Here is a 16392-nt window from a genome sequence, read left to right on the forward strand (position 1 = left end):
AGAAGCGCTGCTTTGGATGACAATAACTGGTAGATTTCGAGGGCGCCCTAAAGGACGAAACACTTGATTCCCTCTCTCTTCCAGTCTAATAGATTTTTTTCCTCTGCCGTTCGGTGTCTCCATACAGGTCGTCCTCTCCAAACAGAAGGGCGAGATCCTAGGCGTGGTGATCGTGGAATCCGGTTGGGGATCCATCCTTCCTACCGTGGTCATTGCAAACCTGATGCACAAGGGAGCAGCTGAGCGATCCGGCAAGCTGAGCATTGGAGACCGCATCATGTCCATCAATGGAACGAGCCTGGTGGGGCTGCCCCTCGCCTCGTGCCAGAACACCATACGGGTGAGAAAGCAAGGCTCTGGTTATTATAGGGCAGGGATGGCTAACCTTTTTGCCCTCGCATGGCCGAAGCGCACGCATGCGCCAGAAACCAGAAGTTCATTTTTGGGTGTGCGCATGCCCCCTGTGCAGCTCCTCTTCCTGGTCGCAGCCAAGATGAGCGCGCACGAAGTGCTCCCTTTTTGGCACTTGGTGCCATCCCAATGCACTCCCATGCACCAAGTGCCGAAAAGGTTCACCATCCCTGCTTTCTACATTAGGCGCTCCCCCTGCCCGCCTGTGCATGTGTATGGAACCTCCCCCAATGCCCCGTTTTGGGCCTAGTAGGCCTGCCTGAAACCTCCTGGGGCCAAAAATGGGGTGCTGGGGAGGTGCCCAACCCCCCCCCCTGCAACCTGTTTTGGGCCTAGCAGGCCTCTCTGAAGCTTCCTGGGACCAAAAATGGGGTGCGGGGGAGGCGCCCAAACCCCCTTGCAACCTGTTTTGGGCCTAGAAGGCCTCCCTGAAGCCTCCTGGGACCAAAAATGGGGTGCTGGGGAGGTGCCCAAACCCCCCTGCAACCTGTTTTGGGCCTAGCAGGCCTCCCTGAAGCCTCCTGAGACCAAAAATGGGGTGCTGGGGACGCACCGGAACCCTTTGCAACCTGTTTTGGGCCTAGAAGGCCTCTCTGAAGCTTCCTGGGACCAGAAATGGGGTGCAGGGGAGGCGCTGAACCTCCCCCCCCCCCGCAACCTGTTTTGGGCCTAGCAGGCCTCTCTGAAACCTCCTGGGACCAGAAATGGGGTGCGGGGGAGGCGCCGAAACTCCCTGCAACCTAGGAGGCCTCTCTGAAGCCTCCTTGGACCAAAAATGGGGTGCGGGGAAGGCGCCCAAACCCCTTTGCAACCTGTTTTGGGCCTAGAAGGCCTCTCTGAAGTCTCCTGGGACCAAAAAAGGGGCATGGGGGGCACCCACCCCCATATTCTCGATGACTTATATAGTGTTTGGCAGAGACCCCAAAATCAGCTGGCTGGCAGGAGACACGCACATGCTTGGTGGAGCTCAGCTGGGTGACAGGCATGCCAGCAGAGGCGTAGGCGTTCCACAGGTGGCATGCATGCCATAGGTAAGCCATCATGGTTATAGTATAGGAGAATATTTATTACTTTTTTGCTTGAGAATACAAGAGAAAGCAGCCCTCAAGCCAAGCTAGAGGTCTTTAAATCAAGGCTGGATTCTCAGTAATAAGATGAGCATCTGGCATAGAGCGGGGGGGGGGGGGGGGGTTGACTAGATGACCTCTAAATTCTCTTCCCTGTGATTTTAGGATTCTTTCAATCTCTGGGGAATCATGATGTGAGCATATTCATTTAGCTTTTCTGGCAAGAATATCCTAGAACAGGGTTCTGCAATGAACGGTTGCAGAAACTGGGCAAGGCTAGTCTAGTGAAGAGAAGGACCAGGGGAGACAGGATAGCAGTCTTCCAATATTTGAGGGGCTGTCACAGAGAGGGGGGGGTTGAACCTACTTTCCAAAGCACCCGAAGGCCAGACAAGGAATAATGGATGGAAGCTGAACATTTCATTTCATTTCATTTATTGAATTTCTATGCCGCCCAATCCTGAGGGACTCCGGGCGTTTTACAGAAATGAAAAAAGAAATTAAAAAGAAATTTTAAAATAATGGGACACAACAAAGTTAAAAAAGGAACACACCAAACGCCCAATCGAAAGGGGGCTGGACCTCAATCAAGGGATCAACAGCCCCAGGCCTGCCGGAAAAGCCAGGTTTTAATGGCTTTGCGAAAGGCCATGAGATCTCTGGGGGCAGCTCATTCCATAGGGCTGGAGCGGCAACAGAGAAGGCCCTACTCCTAGGCGTCGCCAGCTGGCATTGTCCCGCTGAAGGCACCCGGAGAAGGTCCATCCTGTGCGATCTTATTGGTCTAAGGGAGGTATGCGGCAGAAGACGGTATCGCAGGTATCCGGGTCCAAGGCCATGTAGGGCTTTAAAGGTGATAACCAGCACCTTGAATCGTGCTCGGAGACCAATGGACAGCCAGTGCAGCTCGCGGAGGATAGGTGTGATATGGGTGTACCCAGTATCGCTCGCGCGGCTGCATTCTGGACTAATTGCAGTCTCCGAACACTTTTCAGGGGCAGCCCCAAGTAGAGCGTATTACAGTACAAGGAGAGGTTCAACCTAGAGATAAGTAGACATTTTCTGACAGTGAGAGCAATCAACCAATGGAACAGAAGTTGCCTTCGGAAGTTGTGGGAGCTTCATCACTGGAGGTTTTCAAGAAGAGACTGGACTACCATCTGTCAGAAATGGTCTAGGGTCTGCTTGGGCAGGGGGTTGGACAGGATGACCTACAAGGTCCCTTCCAACTCTGGTAATCTGTAATCTAAAACCCTCAGAATTCCCCAGCCAGCATAGCTCCCAGGGAATTCAGGGAGTTGAAGTCCCCAAGTCTTAAAGACTCCAATCCTAGAAGATCTATCTCCATAGATATGTTCTGCCAGTCCTCTTTTTTTCTAGAACATTCTTTTTTCATTTCTGAGTCTAGCCTCCAGGCCTGGGGTTTTCTCTTACCTGCCCATACATTATGTCCTATTGAGGTATTTTGGCCATAATAAATATTACCCACACACGTACATATTAATTAGGCCCAGCCCTACTTAGCTTTTGATCTCAAACCAGTTTATCCAGCACGCAAAAGGTTGTAAAATTGTTGTTGCTCCCCGACTGAATACATGCTAGAAAAATAAAGGGTGGAGAATAATTTCTAGGAGATCAAAGATCGCGGCTGACGATCTCTTTCTAGGCCTTGTGGAAGCAAGATAAAAGTACTCCTTGAACTTACGACTGGCCAAGTTCCATTAGGATCATAAGTCATGACAATCTAAAGTGGGTTGCACGTATGACTGGCCCGATCTTATGATTTTTGTGGCAGTTGTTAAGCAAACGCCATGGTCGTTAAACAAACCAATTGTGCATTAGGGGCTGCTTTTGCCAAAAAAACGGAAGCAAATGTCAGTTTTCGGCAAAAATATCATGAAATCTAGTTTCCTTCTGCAGGAGGATCCAATAGAGGCCCCATCGCCACTGTACATCTTTTTTTTAAAAACGATCCTGTAAACCCTTGCATAGGGATGAAGCTGAGGGGACTGAGTGTGTTGTGGTCTTTCTGGCGGTCTGCGAAGCTGCCAGCAGAGTTGGACAGCAAGGAGATTGTCAAAAGGTCACAAAAGGGGATCACATCAGGGGTGGGATTCAGCCGGTTCGGGCGAACCGGATGCTAATTTTACATCTGGTTCGCTGAACCAGTAGTTGCAACAACTGACTGGCCCCTCCCACCCTGCTCCGCCCCTCCCAGGAGTCTCCACGCGGCCTGTTTTGGATGCCAGGTAAGTACAGAGCCTGTGCGGAGGCTCTGGGAGGACGAAAAACGGTCCTCCCAGAAGTCCAGAAACAGGTTCATTTGTGGCCTCCGGAGGCTCAAGGAAAGCCTCCAGAGTGTCAGGGTTCCAAATAGCATCCTAAAGTAAATCAGAATCCAAGAAGTATTGCTCAAAGTTCCAATTTATTAAGAGAGCCATGTTGGCACATCTGGGAAAACCTGAATCTGAAAGCTTCCCGGTTTTCCCCACCCAGTTGGAAGTTCAAGATCTTGCCCCCAAACCCACCAGCCCATCACATGGTCCAATCTCCCATTGCCATGCTGGCAGTTCCACTCATCCAGTTCTGGTCAAATGCAGAGGTGCAAAGACAAAGGATGACCTTGGCTTTCTAGAAATAATTTTGTTATGGCTACATATCATCTAACCCTGTACAATCCCCCCTCCCATTTTCCCACAATAGAAAATGCATAGTAGAATAAAAGAAAATGTTGGCAGGCCAATGAGCCAAAAGAAAAGATGGCGGCAGGCCTGACACAGAGTTTGGGGAGGGTGAAAACACCCACACCCCGCCATGGTTCAGGAGGCCGAGTAGGCCATGCCCAATCAACAACCGGGCAGAGAACCGGTTGCTAAAATTTTTCAATCCCACCCCTGGATCACATGGCCCCAGGACCGTCATAAAAATGCCAAGCATCAGAATTTTGATCACATGACTGTGGGGATGCTGCCATAATGTGTGGTAAAGACATTCTCCATGTTCTGACATTTAGTCTGCCTCATTTAGCATATATCAATTTTGGCCACTTTATGGTGGCCTAAATTGTCTGGATTTCAATTCTCAGAATTCCTCAGCCAGCAACAAAGATGCTTACTGTTGGTTAATTAGAGGTCAGTAGGATGGTTTATTTCTTTCCAGGATTTGAAAAACCAGACAGAAGTAACCCTCAGCATCGTCCATTGCCCTCCTGTCACTACAGCCATTGTTCGAAGGCCCGGCACAAAATATCCCCTAGGATTCTCTGTGGAAAACGGCATTGTGAGTAGTCTGGGTGGCTGAGAGACTAAGCCAAACTCCTTGTTTAAAGGGAATCCAAATTACAATCCATAACAGATTGACTGTGAGGTTTTGGAAATCGGGATGTGCGCCTGAGGTAAACTTTGGCACGTGGGTGGGCGTGGCCAGCCGTACAAGTGGACTTTTCCCTGTGCCCAGATCTGTAGCCTCATGCGTGGCGGGATTGCAGAACGCGGTGGCGTCCGGGTGGGACATCGCATCATTGAGATCAACGGGCAGAGCGTGGTGGCCATGCCGCACGAGAAGATCATCCAGATCCTTAGCCAAGCGGTCAGCGAGGTACGTGCACAGCGTGATTCTCTAGTTGTGAAAAGCCGATTGTGAAAAAAGCCACACCGAACGGGCTTCCTCTTCTCTCCTTTCTTCCTGAGGATTTCACAGTGGGCTTCTTGATTCTTGGAGGAGAATTAAAAACTATTGAAACAAATAAAAAAAAAAATCAGAAGCACCCAGCTTAGCAAATTTGTGAAAAAGGTTTTTGGAACTGGGGTTGATTGCAAACCCACGTCCACGAATTACAACCATTTGTTTAGTGACGGAATTTTCAATAGCACTGAAAAAATGGTTTTTCACATGATCGTCGAAGCTAACCCATGCTCATGCGATCAAAGTTCAAATGCTTGGCAACTGGTTTATATTTATGGTGGTGGCAGTGTCCTGGGGTCAGGTGACTCCCCTTTTGCAGCCTTCTAACTTAAAAACTGCAGTGATTCACTTAATGCGCTCTACATGGGGCTGCCCCTGAAGAGTGTTTGAAGACTACAGCTGGTCCAGAACGCAGCCACGCGAGCGATATGGGGTGTATCTAGATCAGTGGTCTCCAACCTTGGCAACTTTAAGACTTGTGGACTTCAACTCCCAGAGTTCCTCAGCCAGCTTTGCTGGGAGTTGGAGTCCACAGGTCTTAAAGTTGCCAAGGTTGGAGACCACTGATCTAGATACACCCATATTACACCTATCCTCCACGAGCTGCACTGGCTTCCTATTGGTCTCCGGACGTGCTTCAAGGTGCTAGTCGTTACTTTTAAAGCCCTACATGGTTTAGGACCTGGCTACCTGAGAGACCGCCTCCTGCCACTTACCTCCCAACGACCAACAAGATCGCACAGGTTGGGCCTCCTCCGGGTGCCGTCAACTGGACAATGCCGGCTGGCGGCTCCCTGGGGGAGGGCCTTCTCTGTTGCTGCGCCGGCCCTGTGGAATGATCTACCTGCAGAGATCCGGACCCTCCCCACTCTCCCGGCCTTCCGTAAAGCCATCAAGACCTGGCTGTTCCGGCAGGCCTGGGGCTGTTGATTGATATCCAGCCCCGCTTAGATGGAATGGGTGATGTGAATTTTAATACTGTATTTTTTATTTTTTATTTCTATTTTTTACATTTTGAATGTTTCTCTGTTTGTTGTGAGCCGCCCAGAGTCCCAATGGGAGTGGCTGGCATACAAATTCTATTAAACTTGGAAACAAGAAAGGTTGTAAAAGGGGACAAATCTCGACAGCTGTCTTGCTTAGCAACCGAAATTTGGTCCTTCGTGGTCATAAGTGGAGGATCGATCGTCTGAAATGGCAAATGAGACTGAAGCAATAAAGCAGAGTCTCACTAAAGGCCTTTAGAGCTGATTTGGGGGAATTTCGGAAAGAGATACAGGTATGCCTTGACCTACAAACCACAATTAGTACTGGAAGACCCAAAGGTGTGCCTTGACCTACAACCAGGGGTGGGCTGCCGTGGCACGACATAACCGCGAAAGTCAAAAGCGCGCTGACAACACCGTGGCGCTAAAACCGCGAAAGTCAAAAGCGCGCGACAACAGCACGCCGACAGAAGCGTGATTTAACTTAAGGTAAGGTTTAGGGTTAGGGTTAGGGTTAGGGTTAGGTTTAGTTAGGTTTAGGGTTAGGTTTAGGGTTATTTTTAGGGTTATGTTACAGCGCGCTTCTGTCGGCGCGCTATTGTCGGCGCGCTGTTGTCACGCCGTTTTGACGGCGCGGTTTTGTCACCGCACTTTAGTGATACGCGCTTTAGTCGACCGCGGTTTTGTGGTGGAACCTGGGCTGCTGGGGGTTTGCAGGGATTCGGGAGAACCTGCAGCTAAGATTCTGTGCACTTCAGAAAACCCCCCAAATCCCATTTCCTCTCAGCTGAGTCACAACCCCATGAGCGTTATGCACGCGCTAGCATCACTACCAGCGCACACCCCACTCGCGCTGGCGCCAGCGATGCTGCAAGTGTGCAAGCCCTAGCAACGCTAGCACGAATGGGGGGGGAGTGTGTGCTCGCATTGCACAGGTGCTTGCAATTTGCATTGCACGCACAATCGCAGCCCAGTTCGGGCGCACACTCGCAGCCCTCTGCACATGCTCGAACAGGCGCCTCCATTACTACCCCGCCTTAAGCAGTCAACCCAGAAAGGTTTGGGACCCCTGATATAGATCATAACACTATGGAAAGCCATTTTGAGACCAGGCAACATCCTCCCTCCCCATGTGGACCCTAATGTGCCATTACTCAGCTTCAGACATGCCCCCTAACCTGGTTGCACTTCTCCTTCCTTGCAGGTCCATATCAAAACCATGCCAGCCTCCACCTATCGCCTTTTAACTGGCCAGGAGCAGCCCATCTTCCTCTGATGGGCCCTGCCTTGGCCACTGGCTTCCTGTGTCTGCTTCGTAAACTTGCTGCGCTCCCAAATCTGAAGCCGGCTTCTGGGCTCCGTGCCCCAGATTCACAATGGTTTCGTGACTGTTTCCGCCTCACAAACCATCCAGCCAAGTTTGTTGTTGGTTTCCTTTGCTGGGGACATTTAGCTGGGGTGTGAACGTGGAAGTTATGCCTGTTGCTTGAGGTTGGCTTCTACACTAGACAGCGAGAGAGATTGGAGATTGAACCTTACACTACTGTGCTCTTCCTGACCTAGAATGGATGGATTAGACTCTACCACTTGCAGGGGAGACCTGAACCAAAGTGGATGGATTAGACTCTACCACTTTCAGGGGAACCAAAGTAGATGGATTAGACTCTACCACTTGCAGGGGAGACCTGAACCAAAGTGGATGGATTAGATTCTACCACTTTCAGGGGAACCAAAGTGGGTGGATTAGACTCTACCACTTGCAGGGGAACCAAAGTAGATGGATTAGACTCTACCACTTGCAAGGGAGACCTGAACCAGGTTTAGACTCTACCACTTGCAGGGGAACCAAAGTAGATGGATTAGACTCTACTACTTGCAAGGGAGACCTGAACCAAAGTTCAGGTTTAGACTCTACCACTTTCAGGGGACCCAAAGTAGATGGATTAGATTCTACCACTTGCAAGGCAGACCTGAACCAGGTTTAGACTCTACCACTTGCAGGGGAACCAAAGTAGATGGATTAGACTCTACCACTTGCAAGGGAGACCTGAACCAAAGTGGATAGATTAGACTCTACCACTTGCAGGGTAACCAAAGTAGATGGATTAGATTCTACCACTTGCAAGGCAGACCTGAACCAGGTTTAGACTCTACCACTTACAGGGGAACCAAAGTAGATGGATTAGACTCTACCACTTGCAGGGGAGACCTGAACCAAAGTGGATAGATTAGACTCTACCACTTGCAGGGTAACCAAAGTAGATGGATTAGACTCTACCACTTGCAAGAGAGACCTGAACCAGGTTTAGCTCTACCACTTGCAGGGGAACCAAAATAGATGGATTAGACTCTACCACTTGCAAGGGAGACCTGAACCAAAGTTCAGGTTTAGACTCTACCACTTACAGGGGAACCAAAGTAGATGGATTAGACTCTACCACTTGCAGGGGAGACCTGAACCAAAATGGGTGGATTAGATTCTTTCACTTCCAGGGGAGACCTGAACCAAAGTAGATGGATGAGACTGTACCACTTCCAGGGGTGACCTGAACCAGAATGGGTGGATTAGACTCTACTACTTGCAGGGGAGAGGAATGGTGCAGAGTGGGAAGAATTCCTTATTATTTTTAAAGTCCTAAAGATTGCAAAGCAGGTGAAGATAAAGCTTTAATATTTCCCAAGATGTTCTCTTTTACAGGGCCTTTTTTTCTTAAAAGAAGGGAAATATGAAAATATAGCATTTGATAAATGCTCTTTGAAGTGGTTCATTCCAGAATCCGGTTACTTGACATTGTTGTCAAGATCTCCTTGCAAATTTAAAAGATTCTCTCCAGCAAGATTTGGGCTACAGGAGAAAACCTCGTCTACTCTCCCTGGCTGTGTGGGATCCTACTCCCAAAATTCATTTCTGCAGTCATACAAATCTGGCCTTTGCCCTTAGAAAACGGAGCAAACTTACCTGGCGTTTGGATCTCAAGATACTGCTGACAATTCTATAAGTTGCTTTGGAGCAACTGTATAATTTTTTTTTAAATATTTAAACTACAAATACAAACTGACCAGAATACTAAAATTATTATTTCCAAAAGTAGATCAGAGAGGGAGAGAAAGTGGGGCAAGGTGCTTGTTTTTTTTTAATTGCTCTCTTCTCTGCACACCAAAGATTAGAGAAATGAATATTATTTGCTTTTTTAAAGCATCTTCTTGCTCTCACTGGAGAATTGGAAGAGTCGTAAGAGTTGACACCTTTTGGCAAGACAATCCACGTTAAGCGGCCTTAACTGCTCAGGCAGCTGAAGTTTGAACTTGTTTTGTAAGTGTTAGAAGTAATAGCAGAATTGCAAACTTCTCTCCAAAGCTTTCAGTAATGTCTAGAAAATCTTAGAAACTGCATTAAGTTCTGGTTTGTTTCACCGTCTGGGCTAAGCTTGGGTCAGCAACACACATGTCCTGGCTCCCAGTTCCAAATAATAATAATAATAAAATCCACCATGTTGTGTTTGCATTCTTGTCCATGTTTTCTTGTGAAATTTGGGCGATTTTGTAGAATTCTGGTTTTTCTTTTTTTCCCTGGGACTGTATCTTGGGCTCTGGCAGGCTGCTGACCTCTCTGTTAATAAGGTAAAGGTTCCCCTCGCATATATGTGCTAGTCGTTCCCGACTCTAGGGGGTGGTGCTCATCTCTGTTTCAAAGAGCCAGCGCTGTCCGAAGACGTCTCTGTGGTCATGTGGCCAGCATGACTAAATGCCTCAGGCGCACGGAACGCTGTTACCTTCCCACCAAAGGTGGTCCCTATTTTTCTACTTGCATTTTTACGTGCTTTCGAACTGCTAGGTTGGCAGAAGCTGGGACAAATAACGGGAGCTCACTCCGTTAAGCGGCGCTAGGGATTTGAACCACCGAACTGCCAACCTTTCTGATTGCCAAGCTCAGCATCTTAGCCACTGAGCCACCGTGTCCCATGTATTAAGTAGTAAACCATGGTTAAAAACCACAGTGGATGAATTCACCACGTTGCACTACGGTGAACTATGGCAAAATTAGCCTCTGTAGTTTGAGCCCTTTACTCTATCCCTGATGTTTCAAATTCTGGATAATATAATAATTTTAACACATTGGGAGAATGGTTTCCTTTCAAAGCCTCTGATGCAATTTGTATAAGTTTTGCATGCATGCAAACTGTGAGGAGACTAACTGACGCAACAACACAGCTGTTTTGAAATGCTATTTGGCATTGGGGTTTGCAACACACTTTTCTTTTCAAGCTTCTGCCAAGAGGTTTACTTCTCAAGGCTGCTGCTTTGAAAAAACAGGAGCAAAAAATAAAATTCAGTTTGGAGAAAGAGAAAGGCTCGATTTGCTCAATACAGGTAGTCCTCGATTAACGACAATTGACCCTCAAATTTCTCTTGTTATGTGAGACATTTGTTAAGTGAGTTTTTCACTTAAGTGAATCTGGCTTCCCCATTGACTTTGCTTGTCAGAAGGTCGCAAAAGGGGATCCCATGTCCTTGGGACTCTGCAACTGTCGTAAATATGAACCAGTTGTCAAACATCCCAATTTTGATTACCATATTTTTCTGAGTATAAGATGCACCGGAGTATAAGATGCACCAAGATTTTGAAGAAGCACATTTTTAAAACGGTTTTTGCACTCTGCAAACCTCCCAAAAAAACAGGCATGAATAGCCTTTAGGAGGCTTGTAGAGTGCTCCTGGGGGCTGGAGGGGGGGGTGGGTAAAAAAAAAGCAAAAAAATAGCTCGTTTTTAGCTCATTTTTACTCTCCCCAGCCCCCAGCAGCACTCTGGAAGCCTCCTAAAGGCTAAGCATGGACATTTTGGTGAAAGGGGTGGGGTTTCGGTAGGCCAATAATGCTATATTCAGTGTATAAGACGCACCCAGATTTTCACCCTCTTTTCTGAGGGAAAAGGGTACGTCTTATACTCCGAAAAATATGGTATGTAACCATGGGGATGCTAGAAAGAGCCTAACTGAAAAATGGTCATTAGTCCCTTTTTTCAGTGCCATTGTAACTTTGAACGGTCATTAAATGAACTGTTGTAAGACAAAGACTGCTTGTATGCTAGATTAGGTATGTATATTCACTGCCTTGAGATACTTATAAAAGTAATAAAAGAAGAATAAAAACCTAATACAGATAGTCGTTAACTTACAACCATTTAGTAACCATTCAAAGTTACAACAGCACTAGAAAAAGTGACTTATGACTCTTTTTCACATTTATGACCATTGCAGCATCCCCATGGTTACATGAACAAAATCCAGACACTTAGGAACTGGCTCATATTTGAGTTGGTTGCAGTGTCCCAGGGACATGTGATCATCTTTTGCAATTTCCTGACCAACAGAAACAAGGAGGAAGCCAGATTTATTTGATAATCGTGTTACTATACTTTTAACATCTGCATTGATTCACTGAACAACTATAGCAAGAGGATTCATAAAGTGGGGCAAAATCCACCTGTCTTGCTTAGCAGTGGAAATTTGGAGCTCAATTGTGGTGGTAAGTCAAGGACTACTTTAACTAAACAATACAGGTTATTTATATATAATACATGGCTGGCCAAGGAATTCTGGGAGTTGAAGTCCACACCAAGCTGCCAAGATCACCAACGTCTGATGATGGATATGGCAGAAGATGTATAGGAAGTAAGTACAGTTGCTATTGCCAGAAAGTCCACAAGACCAAGTATTGTTCATTGCCAGGATATTGTTTAAATTAGCAAGGAGAACCACGAAATATCTTGCTTTTTTCCTTCCAAACCACAGCAAGTCGGTCAGCATCCCAACATTTTGTCATCTTCCACTCTTAGGATCCACGCAAACGTAACTGAAAAGGAATGCTTTAATAATACAAAAGGCACAAATCCTCCTCCATCTTCGCTCATCACATATGAAGAAGATCAACATGTACATTATTAAGGCAATACATCAGATTCCCTCATCCCAGGTTGCTCCTTGTCAGCGAGCCACAAAATTGCAAAAGGGGAGAGAAATCCCAAAGGGAAGTTATACAGATTACAAAAAAGTAACTAAGTATGTTTAATACACTTTCACATTTTTTTGATTAAAAAGGCAGAATTAAATCATCCACACTGCAAATGATAAAAAAGGGAGTTATAAAATTCTAGGGAACTAGAACAATAGTGCCTGTAATAAGGTTTATGCTGACTTTTGACCATAATGGGCAGGTTCCATTACGGTCATAACTTGAGGACTACCTGTACCATAAATGTGTAGTCTCCCAAACTGAACTTTTAAAAAAAAAAAACCCGAATCATGAACGATTTCAGGCCAGATTGAATGAGATTTTGGAGTTGTACAGTAGTCAAATTTGGCTAGCGTGTGACACGTCGGCCTTAATTTGCGAGATTATACAATGAGACTTCATGCCTAAAGTGAAAGGGTGAGGAAGGGGCTCTTGACTGGCGTGGAGGGAATTATATCAGCTGGTGATATACGCAGAGGGAAAGGTTTAAAAAGAGATAATACGGAGGGTGGTTTGCAAGAAAAATCCAGTCCTATGGTGGGGAAAGACAAAGTGTAGGTTTAAAATTCTTGAGACAACCCTCAATTTTGGGAATGGGCATAGAGGGGTTTATTAAAAGCATTTGTGTATCAAGTTAAAACATGAGGTGGAAGTTCTTCGCCTCACTTGAAGTATAAAAGTGGCCTAATGATGCTGTGTACAGTATTCCTCCATCTTGGGAACTTGAAGATATCTGGACTTCAACCCCCAGAATTCTGGGAATTAAAGTCTTACAGTTGAAAAACATTGATGCAGCATGAAGCTCATTATTCCAGTTAAATGGAACCAGAATGACATAAAAATGATTGCAAAGCCCTTCCAAACCATATTATGTTTGTTGAGATGGCCGGTGAAAACCCTTGATCTAGATTTGTGATGGCAAACCTAATGGCACGCGTGCCAGAGGTGGCACGCAGAGTCCTCTCTATGTGGGCAAGCGTGTCGTCGCCAGCTGCTCTTCTAGTTTCCGGCGTGCATATGCGCCAGCCAGCTGGTCTTCCCGGGTGCTAAAGTGCCAGAAAATGGCCTGAAAAAAAGGCTGTTCTTTTGGGCTGGTTTTTGGTTGTTTTTCGGGCCAAAAACAGTCTGAAAACTCACCTGAAAACAGCCTGAAAAACAGGCATGCACAAGCATTCCGGTTTGGGCATTTGGTGCTGAAAAGGTTCGCCATCACTGATCTAGATCAAAGGGCAGAAGTAGCTTAAACGCACTGGATATCGAGTTTGAGAGGAAAGCAAGCACGGTGGAGAGGATCCGCTGAAGACCAAACTTCCATCCAAGGTAGCTTGCTCCTCCTGGCTGCTCCACAACTTAAGGCACGCCGGTGAAAGAGAAAAATTAACGTTCCTGGAACAAGCACAGGAGGCAAAGCCGGCCATGAGAATTCCCAGCAGCTGAAAAATCTTGCATTATCCCCATGTTTTTAGCGCTCTATAGGCGATCAAAGGCCTTGGAAGGGATCCAGCAAAATTGGAATGACGAGGACAGCTTTTGCAGGGCCATCCAAGAAAGTTGCGGGAGGCCACGTGGCTCCTTGGTGCGGTCACAGGTCGGTGGCAGGTCCCCAGTCATAACCATAGTCCTCGTCTGACTCAGAGTCATAAGTCTGCGCATGGGTGAACTTTTTCCGCAGCGCTTCATGTTCGTATTCCCTGCCAAAAGAGATGGCACAGTTGTAAATCAATGCACTGCATACCAGAGGTGGGTTCCTACCAGTTCGCACCAGTTCGTTAGAACCGGTTCGTCAAATCTACCGAACCTGTTAGAAGAGACATTCCACCAGTGGACCTGGAAAGCAGGCCACACCTACAGAAGAGGTTCCAAAATTTTTTGAAACCCACCACTGGTCCTTGGATATGATTATTCTACACTATCATGCTCATATTTATAAAACTCAGTGCCTCTGTGAAAGGTAAGGATGACTACTGCGTTTGTGGTGCAATTAGAACATTGCGTGTGTTGAAGTTGTTTTAACGCAAACCAAAGATGCCTTTAAAAAAACAAGTTTACATCATATTCTTATGCATGCCAGGGCTGTATGTGAGGTAATTTAAGGTGGTTCCGACAGGTGTCGTTGGCATCTTCATATCCGGTCACATGGGTGGCAAGCCACTCCCACAAAGGAGGCCACACCCACAGAGTAGGTTCGAACAATTTTTGAAACTGCTGCATACATATACATATGCACATTAAATAGGCTGCATTAATAGAGGGATAGAATCAAGATCTCGTGAAGTACTGTATTTTTCAAAGTATAAGACGCACCTTTTTCCCTTATACACGGAATACAGCATTTTTGCCCCCCCCCACAAACCCCGCCCCCTTCACCAAAAAGGGCAGGCATAGCCTTTAGGAGGCTTGTAGAGTGCTCCCGTGGGCTGGGGAGGGCAAAAATGAGCGAAAAATGGGCTGTTTTTTGCTCATTTTTGCCCCCAGACCCCAGGAGCACTCTACAAGCCTCTTAAAGGCTATGCCTGACAAAAAACGGCCGTTTTTGCAAAAAAACATCCTGTTTTTTGAAGGTCTGCAGAGTGTAAAAACTTTTTTTTTTATTTGCCTCTTCAAAATCTTGGTGCGTCTTATACTCCGGTTCATCTTATACTTCGAAAAATATGGTATTACTACCAGCGTAGAAAGCCTTAGTAACTAGAGGTGGGCTGCTGGGGGTTCGCACGGGTTCAGGCGAACCTCTAACTAGGATTCTGCCCATTTCGGCGAACTCCCAAATGCCACCCTGGCTGGCTCCGCCCACCCCACCCCTCCCAGGAGTCTCCACATGGCCCATTCATCTAGAAGATCTCTAAGGTCCCTTCCAATTCTGTTATTCTGCTTTCTGCCCTCTTAACAGGCCTTGAGATATTGGACCGGAATTTGTCTCCTAGAGAATGCAGACTACTTTTTCTTTCTAAATATAATTCAAATTCTACCACATATATGGACAGCTGATTGCATTTTGATTCCAATTGCAGGCTTAAGAAAATTCTTCCCAACCCATCATGAAGCTTCAAGTGAGGAGTTCATACCTGGTGTCATAATTGCTCTGCCACTGTCCTTGGGGTTGGTGATCACTATCATGCTATAAGAAAGAGAGAAATATACATATATAAGTGATATCCAGAATGTTAGCTAAAGTATTACAAATTGCTTTATGGCAGGGATTTTCAAACTGTGGCTTGTGATGCAGTCCTAGGAAGGAGGAGGAGGGGTGGGAGGAGGAGGAAGAAGAGGAGGAGGAGGAGGAGGAGGAGGAGGAGGAGGAAGAAAGGAGGAGGAGGAGGAGGAAGAAGTGGAAAAAGAAGAGGAGGAAGGAAGATAGCAATAGCAATAGCAGTAGACTTATATACCGCTTCATAGGGCTTTCAGCCCTCTCTAAGCGGTTTACAGAGAGTCAGCATATTGCCCCCAACAATCTGGGTCCTCTTCAGATTGGAAGAGGAGGAGGAGGAGGAGGAAGAAGATGAAGAGGAGGAGGAGGAAGAAGAATTACACGTGTGCCATCCAATTTTGAGTGACTCACAACAATCAAGCAAAGAAATTAGAATGAATTCAAAACTATTACAGTGACAAACCATTTCTGAAAATGTTGCCAATGAAAGAGCATGGATTTGTCTGGGGAGTTGCCAGATCAGTGCCTCGAAGGCAGAAAAATAAATAAAGAGGGAGAACTGGCATGCTAGACTACATCACCTTTAGGATCCCTTCCAAAGCCGGGCGGCTGACTCCCCTTACCACGTCGACGGGGTAGGCCAAAGCGGCTGCCACACGTTCATTCAGCTCCTGATCCAGGTGTTGTTCTGCTGGCTCTGAAGAACGGCTCAGAGCTGCCTCTTGATAGGGCTCGTCTAGCTCCTGGTCCGTGTAAGGTTCTCCTTCTGCGTCGGTTTCCTCATAATCACTGTTGGCCCGGCTGTCACAAGTCAGGTCACCCATACTGATGGCCGAAGTCTGGTTTAATATGTCTAGATTCTCCTCAGCCGAAACATCCACCTAAAAGAAAAAGAAGTGGAAAATTAGAGAGTAGAAAGCAGAAGGATATTTGTAGTTTGTAGTTTTATTGACATTTATAGGCCGCCCTTTTCCCTGAGGGGACTCAGGGCGGCTTACAATCAATGGGAAGGGAGTGTAAGACAAAACACAAGAAAGAAAGAAAAATGTGAATAAAAAAAATAAATAAACCGATAAAACACAACATT

The 16392-nt window shown here is 46.6% G+C and overlaps 2 protein-coding genes across 4 annotated transcripts in view; one reads left to right on the forward strand and one right to left on the reverse strand.

Annotated features, from left to right (window-relative positions):
• LOC106555561 (amyloid-beta A4 precursor protein-binding family A member 3) overlaps positions 1–9199 on the forward strand; it is a 33641-nt gene extending 24442 nt beyond the window's left edge. Inside the window, exons 9-12 of one of the 2 annotated variants that reach the window (XM_087703278.1) lie at positions 128–340; positions 4638–4757; positions 4935–5075; positions 7353–9199. In XM_087703278.1, the coding sequence (XP_087559404.1) occupies positions 128–340; positions 4638–4757; positions 4935–5075; positions 7353–7424 (546 nt within the window). In that variant the 3' untranslated portion in view covers positions 7425–9199. Of the gene's footprint in view, positions 1–127; positions 341–4637; positions 4758–4934; positions 5076–7352 lie in introns of those variants that run through there. The other variant, XR_015695266.1, reaches the window with a different exon arrangement.
• Positions 9200–12915: 3716 nt separating this feature from the next.
• Positions 12916–16392, reverse strand: part of TJP3 (tight junction protein 3) — a 69801-nt gene continuing 66324 nt past the window's right edge. For both annotated transcript variants that reach the window (XM_087703280.1, XM_087703279.1), the window contains exons 18-20: positions 15929–16186; positions 15223–15275; positions 12916–13851 (exon numbers count right to left, since the gene is read on the reverse strand). In XM_087703280.1, coding sequence (XP_087559406.1) covers positions 13743–13851; positions 15223–15275; positions 15929–16186 — 420 coding nt within the window. In that variant the 3' untranslated portion in view covers positions 12916–13742. The remainder of the gene's footprint in view (positions 13852–15222; positions 15276–15928; positions 16187–16392) is intronic.

The sequence above is a fragment of the Thamnophis sirtalis genome, unplaced genomic scaffold (assembly GCF_051295495.1).
Source record: "Thamnophis sirtalis isolate CommonGarterSnake01/CBP01778 unplaced genomic scaffold, rThaSir2_p1.2 scaffold_1, whole genome shotgun sequence".
Taxonomy (NCBI): domain Eukaryota; kingdom Metazoa; phylum Chordata; class Lepidosauria; order Squamata; family Natricidae; genus Thamnophis; species Thamnophis sirtalis.